The sequence below is a fragment of the Mytilus trossulus genome, chromosome 14, assembly GCF_036588685.1.
Source record: "Mytilus trossulus isolate FHL-02 chromosome 14, PNRI_Mtr1.1.1.hap1, whole genome shotgun sequence".
In the NCBI taxonomy this organism is placed as follows: Eukaryota; Metazoa; Mollusca; class Bivalvia; order Mytilida; family Mytilidae; genus Mytilus; species Mytilus trossulus.
The window spans coordinates 12,172,735-12,183,879 of record NC_086386.1 but is presented as its reverse complement, the minus strand read 5'-3'; the positions used below and the strand labels follow the sequence as shown (position 1 = coordinate 12,183,879).

Here is an 11,145-nt window from a genome sequence, read left to right as displayed (position 1 = left end):
GCCAAATACGGCAAAGGTCATCTATGCCTGGGATAAGAAAATCCTTAGTTTTTCGAACAATTCAAAGTTTAGTAAACAGGAAATTTATAAAAATGACCACATTGTTGATTTCCATGTCAGCACCGAAGTGTTGACTACTGGGCTGGTGATACCCTCGGGGACGAAACGTCCACCAGCAGTGGCATCGACCCAGTGGTGTAAATAGTTATCAAAGGTACCAGGATTATAATTTAGTACGCCAGACGCGCGTTTCGTCTATATAAGACTCATCAGTGACGCTCATATCAAAATATTTATAAAGCCAAACAAGTACAAAGTTGAAGAGCATTGAGGGTCAAAATTACCAAAAGGTTGTGCCAAATACGGCTAAGGTCATCTATGCCTGGGATAAGAAAATCCTTAGTTTTTCGAAAAATTCAAAGTTTTGTAAACAGGAAATTTATAAAAATGACCACATTGTTGATATCCATGTCAGCACCGAAGTGTTAAAAGTCAAAACCTAACATATTTCGTTATAAATTACATAATGATGTACTTGAATCTGTCAAAGACAACAAGTATCTAGGAGTAACACTAAGCAATGATTTTTACGTGAAACATAACGTACATAAAAGGTAACATAAATATAATGTACACATCACTTGAGTGCCCGACCATCGAGGACCTCTCGCCAGTTTGGGTTTCATACAAACAAAACCAAATGAACCAAATTGAGCAATTACAACGTAAGGCAGCAAGAAATGTGTTAAATGATAACTGGTATTTTTAACAAACTTTAATGGGAAAACTTGCAATCCGGTTGAACAAAATGTAAGCTTAATTTGAATTACAAGATTAATGGGGGGTTGAAGTCACTAATGACGTTCTGACACAATCTCTCAGGGGTACTAAAGAACAACATAAAACTTCGACATATATATACAAATAAAAACTTTTTTAAGTCATCTTGTTTTCCCAAACACTATTGCTGTTTGGAACGATCTCCCAGCAGCAATTTGTATTTCACTCCTTCTAGTATCCTTCAAAGGTGGTATTTCCACCTTAATATTTGGAGGCTCATGTTTGGCTAATTAATTATTGTATAAAAGCCGCTGAACATAATGTGAATATGTTTAACATTAAGCTACAACTAATGTTATTTTAAATGCTATTTGAACTGTGGCAAATATTATACACCTATTGACTGGATGTGAGGGTAATATCAAGTTTGTTGTCCCTGAGGTACCAACTATTGTTCGAGGCAAAGCCGAGGGCAATAGTTGGTATGCGAAGGGACAACAAACTTGCCAATATCCGCACACCACGTCATTAGGTGTTTTATTATACTGAACAACACAGCCATTAAGTATTTTATATATACTGGTCAACAAAAGAAACGATACAAGACTTTTTTTACAAATTGAAGATAAAGTTTTCCATTCAATGGACCAATATTGAAGGTAGTAATACTTAATCATAATGTAAATATAATTCCGTTAAAATTTCTTTTCCTTTCGTGACGTTTTTTTCGCGATTTTTTGTTTTTCACAAAATTTACATAAAACGACAATTTAAAAAAAAGAAATTCCAAATAATGATGCCAACCTCTTATTTAAAGGTAAAGACAGTGTTTGCCATCAAGTTGTTTTTAAAAATCATACAGTTTCTTCGTTTATTTGTTAAGCAAAGTTTGTCCCCACGAGAAATCGTTAAAATGTATGATTTACCAGACAGTATGTGTAAAGTGATATTCAAAAAGCGGTAACAATCTTAAAACTTATCCGAAAGGTTCCAAATTCACTGTGTGTTGTTTTCATATCTAAAGCATTGATTTGAGACGAAAATAAAAAAAAAATTTTTTGCATTTTTTGAGATTTCAAAAAACATTTTTTTCCCAAAAATTTGATTTTTTTTTATTTCGACCCATTACTTTCAACATGAACATTACTTGATAAGCATATTGAATATTTTTAAACAAATTTGAAATCTTATTTAGAACTTAGAAAATTATGTGTCGATTTTTATTCAACTTTCCGCAAAACTAATCAGTTGGAAAGCTGACCCCGGTTTGACCCCATTTCTTAAAGCAACAATGGACGCCATGTGATTACCATATATGGGCATATTTTTACCAAAAAAAGTTAAGCCCGTTTTTTGGAATTTGTAGTACTTTGCATGAATTAACACTAATTTCCTTTAAAGTGAACATTCTTGAATATATAAGAAATATATAAATCAACTCATTTATGGATTACACTAATTTTTTTCTCTCAAATGTGTCTTCAAAGTCAAAGTGTTGACGAAAAAAAATGGTCACAGAAAATTAAAATCTTAAGTTTCTTTCTTAACTTCTCGGGAAGCTATGCTGAATTTAAATTATGTTATGTAACATAACTTGGACTATAATATGTCAAATTTGTGCCAGTTGATATGCTAAGATACGCAAATGTGCCAGTTAGATGTGTCGATATTTCTGACGAAGCGGGGCCGACGGTAATTCACGAGTTACGTCCCTTTGTTTGAAACTATCATGAACAAACTATTGTTATATCAAGCACCATATGCTGTTATTTACATCATGGATATTATTAAAATTATCTTATTAAATATATTTTGATACTGTAAAAAAAATAGAGAAACACTTTTTATCACTTTTCAGAACGCAGTCTCGGTGAAATAGGCCCTATGTGTCCCTATGTGGTCTAACTTATGTGCCATAATTCAATTTAATTTAATATTCCAAGGGTTAATTTAATTTTTATGTTTTGGTAAGTATTTTTACTGCTGTAACCAAATTATTTCTACACAGAAATAAATTTCTACTCAATTAATACAATACAATACAATACAATACAATATTTTTATTGTCAATCAAAGACGCCCTACGTCGATTCCGGGATGTGTAGTTGGACGTACCTTATCACGTGATAAAGCATATCACGTGACATTATTTAGGGCAATTTTAAAGTCAAAATGGCCGTAGATTTCAAAAATTACTCCGTACAAGAATTGAAAAGTTACCTACAGTCTAGGCTTATTGCTGCAACTAAATTCAATAAAAGGAAACTGATTGAACTTGCAGAATACGCACACGATCTCAAATTGGAAGTTATTGAAGAAGATGACTATAAAGATTTGTGTAAAGAGCGGCGACGAATTTAAACAAAAGAAGGACAGTCTCATTATGTAATAGATGTGACGGAGGTACAGGATTGGACAGCTGATCTCAGAGGAGTGCCTAGTGTTGAAACTGGAGATATAATGATATATTTGCTCAGTACTTGTCAGTGGTCAGACGATAGACTGCGTGATTATAAACAAGACAATGGTTATAAGTTGTTTATGTGCAATCACATTTCAGACGTCAAGATGTACAAAACTGATACTTTGGGCTACATGTATGTTCATGCCAATTGTATTCCAGAAACCAGACAGAGTGCTGATCGCTATAATACATGGGTACTGATGGATTCCACAGGATATTTGAAGTCTGGAGGATGTACTTGTGTGGCGTAAGTAGTACAAATCATTAAATTCATGTACATTTACAACATTTTATCATCGTTTCGGTCTGCGCATGTGTGAATGAAATATATCGGATTTTGAATTCAGGAGAAAAAAATATTAATTTAGTGAAATTTTCTATGATTGAAATGACAATTTTGAGAATCAAAGTGGTTTAAAGTGGTTTACATATCTGTGTTGATGAATGAATTCAAAAAAAGAAGGAAAGAAAGGAAGGAAAAGGAAGAATGATACCAAGGACCAAAATGTTAGTGGTGAAAAACCGACGAAAAAACAAACGAATGAACGGAAGAACAGTACTCACACTGCAAGTAAGAAGGTAAACAAACATATCGATACACAATCTGAACTGACCAAGACAAACAATATGACTTCGTTTAGTAATTCACCAAATACTGTGCAGGAAAAACAACCTTATCCAACTTATCAACAATATGTACAGCCGATGCAACCTATGCAGCCCATACCAAGCCCTGGTTTTAACCAAATGTCGCCTATGCATGGATATTATAATATGGCATCCCAAAGTCCGGGTAATAATATGATCCCACAAGGCCTTCCACTTTCTCAATCAACAATGAACATCGGACAAGACAAAAATGATAAAATAGACAGTTTAGCACAAAAAGTTGATCAAATGTTCCAAAAACTATCAACACTTGACAAAATTGACGAAAAGCTGAAAAAATTTTAGTCGTCTATAAACAATTTGGCTAAAAATGTTGGCACTGTAAATAAAAGAATTGACGAAATTGAAAAGGGAATGGAATTTGTAAATACCAGTTTTGAAGTGAGTAAAACAGAACGGGAAAATCTCAAAAGTACTGTTGATGAAATAAAAATTAATAATGGAGAAATTGTTACGCATTTAAATGATATTCGCCGTAATCTCAACCACTTAACTGAAAGGCACCTTGATTTGCAAACCAGGTCGATGCGCGAAAACTTAGTGTTTTCTGGTATCACACATAAAGACGAAAAAAACAATAGAAGAAACGGAAAACATTATAAAAAACTTTATGTATACAGAACTTAAAATGGAGACAACTGTGGATTTCCACCGAGCGCATCGTTTTGGCAAAGAAACAGAATTTCGTGATAAAAAAGATGGGAGGCTAATAAAAACAAGACCTATCGTATGTCGCTTTAAGAACTTCAAAGATAGAGAAATTGTTCGGTCGTCGGCAAAGGAACTAAAAGGAACTCATTATGGTATACAGGAGCAATTCCCAAAAGAGATAAATGACAAACGCAAAATGTTATGGCCATATTTTAAACAGGCTAGAGAAGATAAAAAGAAAGCTTACTTGAAACGGGATAAGCTTTTTATAGATGGGAAAGAATTCATCCTACCCGATGACGATGAAATGGAAACAAATGACGGCAAGAAGAATGATGAAACCCAAGGTACGCGTCCCAAGACAACCCCCCACAGAGAGCCTCAACGACAAACACATCGATCCCACATTGCACCCCGCAGAGGGCGAAGATACTAGGTAGATCAAGGAGGATTAACAGATAGTTTCATTCAGCATGACTACTCCAGCGGAACGGACTTTCACTTAATTAACAATGAAAATCAATGTAATATAGAGGTCAATAAATCTATTAAAATATTAACATTAAATGTATGTGGTATTAAATCCAAATTAATGTACCCTGAATTTATTACTTTACTTAACAATTATGATGTTGTATGTTTTGATGAAACTAAACTTGATGATCTTGATACAGTAGAATTAGATAATTTTGTATTTCATTTTAAAAACCGTAAAAAGTATTCAAATCGAAAATCTGGTGGTATCGCCTTTGGCTACAAGAGATATTTAGAAAATTGTATTACACCAATTGAAACTGATTGTCCTTTTGTACAATGGTTTAGTATTGACGAAAAAATATTTGACTTAAAAATTAGTGTTATTTTCGGAGTAATTTACATACCACCTGAAAACTCTATTTATACATCAGAAAATGCACTTTCAGATATAGAATTAGAATTTTTTTATTTACAAAGAACAAACAAGTATATTTGTCTTCTTGGCGATTTTAATAGTAGAACAGCGAGTTTACAAGACTTTAATGATTTAGTAGACACTGATGATTTTTTAGCACAGAATTTAATTGATATTAATGAATTTAGTAATGTTGATATCTTAGATAAATTGGGTATTCAAAGAAAACGACACAGTACTGATTCAAATGTAAACACATATGGTAGAAAACTTATACAATTTTGTAAGAATAACAACATGTATATAATGAATGGTCGGATAGGAAACGATGAAGTAGGTAAACCTACGAGCAAGAATACCAGTGTCGTAGACTATGCAATAAGTACTGCAGATGTATTGTATTTAGTAGAAAATTTTGATGTTCTACCATTTAGCAGTTTATATTCTGATATCCATTGTCCACTCGAATTAGTACTCAATTGTAGTAATACTAAGCAATCAAATGTAAATATAAATGTAGAATCTGGTGAAAATAATACATATATTGGAAAATGGAATCATGATCAAGTTAATGAATATAAAGACAATCTTGACAAAGAAAGTATATCTCAATTGTTATCTTTTATTATGACAAAAACTGAAAATGTTCAAAATGTTGATAAAAATACTATTGATGAAATTGTAAATGAAATAAGAGATGTTTTACTCAATTCTGCTAGAAATACATTTGGGGAGTTCGTACAGAAAACTTATGGATTTGATTACACGGGAGGGAAACAAAATCACCGTGATTGGTTTAACACAGAATGCCGCCGGGAAAGGAGGGCGTTTAGAAAATCAAAAAGGTTATATAAACGATATGGTTCACGTATATTCAAGGAACGTTTGAGACGTAGTGAGACTTTATATAAAAAAACTATGGATAAAAATATTAGATCATTTAACGTTGATTTACGTTCAAAGATGAAAAAGGTGCGAACAAAAAACCCGAAAGAATTTTGGAAAATTATTAATCGGGGTAAACGAAAGAAAAAAAATGATATTAATATTGAAGATTTGTTTTCTTTTTTTAAGGATCTGAATAAAAATACAGAAACAAATGATCGGTATATTTTAGAAAATGATGTAAACGAAAATTCATCAAATGTATTTCTTAATGCTTGTATTACAAAAGATGAAATATTGAAGGCAATAAAAAGCCTGAAAAATAATAAGACCCCTGGTGATAATCTTATTGTAAATGAGTATATATGCTCGTCTATTGAATTTTTTATTGATGTTTATGTGTGTTTATTTAATCTTGTTTTTGACACAGGATTGTTGCCTGAGGCATGGTTAATAGGAAATGTAATTCCATTGTTTAAAAACAAAGGCTCTGAAAGTGATCCACAAAACTATAGGCCTATAACGTTATTGTCTACTCTGGGTAAACTTTTTACCTCAATATTGAACACAAGATTATGTAATTATCTTGATGAATTGTGTATATTGAATGAAAACCAAGCAGGTTTCAGAAGGAATTATTCTACGACTGAACATATTTTTACTATACATATTTTATTTGAATTGTTAAAATTGGGAAAGAAAAAGTTACATTGTGCTTTTATCGACTTTGAAAAAGCGTTTGACTCTCTACAGCGAAATTTACTTCTGTTCAAATTATTGCAGAATGAAGTAAATGGGAAATTTTTTCGAGTTATTCAGAGTATGTATGATTATGCCAAATCGCGTATTATACACCAGGGTAAAAAATCTGATTTCTTTCCTTGTGAGATGGGGGTTCGGCAAGGGGAAAATCTTTCACCTGCTTTGTTTTCTATATTTTTAAATGATCTTCAAACTTTTTTTGAAAAGAAAAACATAACAGGCTTAAAATCTATATCACAAGAAATCGAAAATGAGCTGGCAGTATTTTTGAAATTGTTTTTACTTTTATATGCAGATGACCCTGTTTTATTAGCAGAAAATAGCACTGATCTAAAATACATGTTAAATACATTTTACGAATATTGTGACGAATGGAAAATGAAAATAAATACAAATAAAACTAAAGTTTTGATCTTTTCGAGTGGCAGAATGCCAGCAAATCTCAAGTTCACAGTTAATTGTAACGACATTGAAATTGTAAAAGAATACAAATATTTAGGTATTTTATTTTCTAGAAGTGGATCCTTTTTATCAAATAAAAAATATTTAAAAGAACAAGCAACAAAAGCTATGTATAGCGTTTTAAAAAAAAGGTAGACAAAACAATTTGTCAATAGAATGTCAACTTGATTTATTTGACAAAATGGTTGTACCAATATTGTTATATGGATCAGAAATATGGGGTTTTGAAAATATAGATATTCTTGAACGTGTACATTTACAATTTTGTAAACTGATTTTACATTTAAAACAGTCTACTCCAAATTTCATAGTGTATGCAGAACTTGGCAGATACCCTATTACTGTGACTGTAAAACTGCGAATGATTAATTTCTGGAGTAGACTTCTTAATGGAAAAGAAAGTAAAATTTGTGCTGTATTATATAAGCTTGTATTTTTATATTATAATGATTACGGAATAAACACTAAGTGGATATCATGTATTAAAAATATTTTTGATAATTGTGGTATGTCCAATATATGGAATGCACAGTTTGCTGATAAATGGGTGTTAAAATGTATTGAGCAAAAACTTAAAGATCAGTTTCAACAAGAATGCTTTGCATTTGTTGCCGAATCACCTAAAACTTTATGTTATCGTATTTTTAAAAATAATTTTCAATTGGAAAAATATTTTTCTTTTTTACCTTACAAATTCATTTATACATTATGCAAATATAGATGTGGTAGTCACCACTTGCCGATTGAGTCTGGAAGGTGGCAGGGTTTACAGAGAGAAGACAGAATCTGCCGTCTCTGTGACTCAAACGACATTGGTGACGAATACCATTATATTATGAATTGTGGATCTTTTATGTTTGAAAGAAAGAAATTTTTACCTACATACTGCTGGTCTAACCCTAATATCTATAAGTTTGATCAACTGTTTAATTCATGTAATATTGTAATATTAGAAAAAACTATGTAAATTTATCAAAGTTATAAATGTGAAAGTCAGTCCTCCAAGTTAATTTCATTGTATTGTTCACACATGCTTGTAAAAATTGTACCTTATAGTTATATTTATGTATGTTCTCTATAACTATGTAATTGTAGTTTTATGAGAAATAAAGTATTCGTATATTCGATAACTCTCTAAAACTAAAATGAAACACTATCTGACCAATTGTATCAACATAAATACATAATATCATACTTCCTTGATCATAATATCAACATAATGTCATTCATGTAGCCATATATATATATGCATGTACAATCAAGGATTGTATGCTATTTATAGAAATCCTTGGTACAATGGACATGATTACTACATGTAAATGTATGTAAAAATAAGATGTGGTACATGTACGCTAGCTTATGAGATTACTCTGCACAAGACCAAATATTGGTGATACATGTAAAAACAGATATTATACCTGTAAATTGCCATACATCTTTTATCAACATGATCAAGAAGAAAAAAGCCAACAAAACAGTTTACTTAACAGTTTTGTTTCTATTCATGTACAATGTAGTACTGTAGAATTTAAAATTTAGGCTCTTACATTTTGTGATGAAATGATAATGTGTAGATCTATAAATATATATATAATTGTGATATTGTTTTGTTCAAAATTTTCCAACACAAGTCCATGCCATATTTCATACAATGTACTACAATGTATATACATGTACATGTATGTCATTCACATTGTACATGTTGTATGTACACTTATAATGTAGTTCTCAATTATTACAATTATCAACCTTTTTTTTGGTATTTGATTTAAGACATGAATATTTTTAGTACTAAACATGTTTATAATGTAGATGTTTCTTATTGCAGAGATGATGGTAGTTGTAAACATGTGGTAGCCTTATTGTTTGCATTAAGTTATTTTGTTTCACGGCATACTGATCGCCATACTTTGGTTGGCACTGATACCATTTGTGCATGGGACAAGCCAAAACAGGAGACCAGACCATCAAAAATTGCTGAATTGGAATACTTTAGCAAGAAATCAGACATGAAGCATACATTTAATCCTGTAAAACAGAGAGAGACACATGCATCCAAAAGAGACCTTCAACTCAAGGTAAAAATATATACATACATAAAAGATTAGATGTATGCGGTATGATTGCCAATGATTCAACTCTTCACAACATTTAAATGACACAGAAATTAGGAACTACAGGCATTCAACAATGAGCAAAGCCTACACTGCATAGTCAGCTATAAATAGTCTGAAATGACAAATTTCATGCAAACAATTCAAACAAGATACCTGATACTAGTATATCTGAATTTAAATTTTATGTACAAAATAATGAATGAAAAACAAATATGTGCCAAAGCAAAAGTAGCACCTACTCTTTAGAAAATTCTGACAAGAAATCAAAATACAATGTATGTATTGTCATGATTATTAAAACTATCTAAATGAAAGTGGGATATATATTAACATAAAGAATAGTGGCTGAAACCTGTATAAATTTTACTTGTACACTATGTACATGTACATGTGTATCACCCCTTACTGTTACATGTGCAAAATGTAGTAATTCAAGTAACTTAGTTTGAATATTGCATTTTGACAGACGGTTTTGAAAAAAATTATCTGAAAGACTCCGATAAGGCTAATCTTAATAACTAAAAGAAACCAAAATGTGCAGTGCAAAATTTTCTATCACTTTGTTAAAATGTTAATTCTTTTAATTGCAGGTTTATGATCTATGCAAAGGCTCATCTGCAGGTTTTTTGAAATTAGTAGATCCTCCATCCGATGAAAGTGAAAGTGACGAGGAGACCCCTGAATATTTTTCCGACATGTTAAGAGGATTTAGTGACAGTGATGACATTATGGAATATTTACACAACAAACATGACAACACATATATTTATAATGTAGAGCAAGGTACAATTGGACAGAGAGATAACCCTGAATGGCAAAAACATAGAAAGTGTAGAATAACTGCATCCGTAATTTCTAATATTATGAAATGTAACTTCGATCAACTAAGTTCAAATCATTACTTGGTAAAAAACTGTCTTGGAACATCAATATCTTTCCGCTCAGATGCAACAGAATTTGGAATTAAGATGGAAAAGGTTGCAAAAACACAATACTTTGACATGTTTAAAGCTCAACACAAGAAATGCAGCTTTAAAGAATGTGGTTTATTTGTGTCAAAAGCAAGCCCATTCTTAGGTGCTAGTCCTGATGGTGTTGTTAAGTGTAAATGCTGTGGTACACGTCTTGTGGAAATTAAATGTACATTTAAATATGCTGACAAAACGCCAATGGAAGTGGCTAATTTACAAACTTATCATGTTCAAAACATAAATGGTGAAATTAAACTTAAACCGTCTTCACCATGGTACTACCAGATTCAAACACAACTAGGAGTGTGTGGCAGGGACATTTGTGATTTTGTTTTGTTTACTTCAAAAGCTATTTCAGTTGAGACTGTTAAGTTTGATCCTGATTTTTACAAGCAGATTGTGGACAGATCTCATGCATTCTTTGACATTGTATTTCAAAATTATTTTAATTGAATAATGATCATGCATTAAACTCAATATGCTTCTTTATTA

At 31.5% G+C, this 11,145-nt stretch overlaps 1 protein-coding gene across 1 annotated transcript; it reads left to right on the top strand.

Annotated features, from left to right (window-relative positions):
• The first annotated feature begins 2,918 nt into the window (after positions 1-2,918).
• On the top strand, positions 2,919-11,142 carry LOC134695595 (uncharacterized). The gene is made up of 3 exons (XM_063556873.1): positions 2,919-3,491; positions 9,394-9,643; positions 10,273-11,142. The coding sequence occupies exons 1-3, from the start codon at positions 3,241-3,243 to the stop codon at positions 11,104-11,106; spliced, it is 1,335 nt and encodes a 444-aa protein (XP_063412943.1). The 5' UTR covers positions 2,919-3,240; the 3' UTR covers positions 11,107-11,142.
• The last annotated feature ends 3 nt before the right edge of the window (positions 11,143-11,145 follow it).

Bases quoted from the DNA above. Each gene is read 5' to 3' on its own strand.
- LOC134695595 (XM_063556873.1), top strand. From the start codon at position 3,241: ATGATATATTTGCTCAGTACTTGTCAGTGGTCAGACGATAGACTGCGT. The intron at 3,492-9,393 runs GTAAGTAGTACA...TTCTTATTGCAG, and splicing joins GGAGGATGTACTTGTGTGGC to AGATGATGGTAGTTGTAAAC. The intron at 9,644-10,272 runs GTAAAAATATAT...TTTTAATTGCAG, and splicing joins AAAGAGACCTTCAACTCAAG to GTTTATGATCTATGCAAAGG.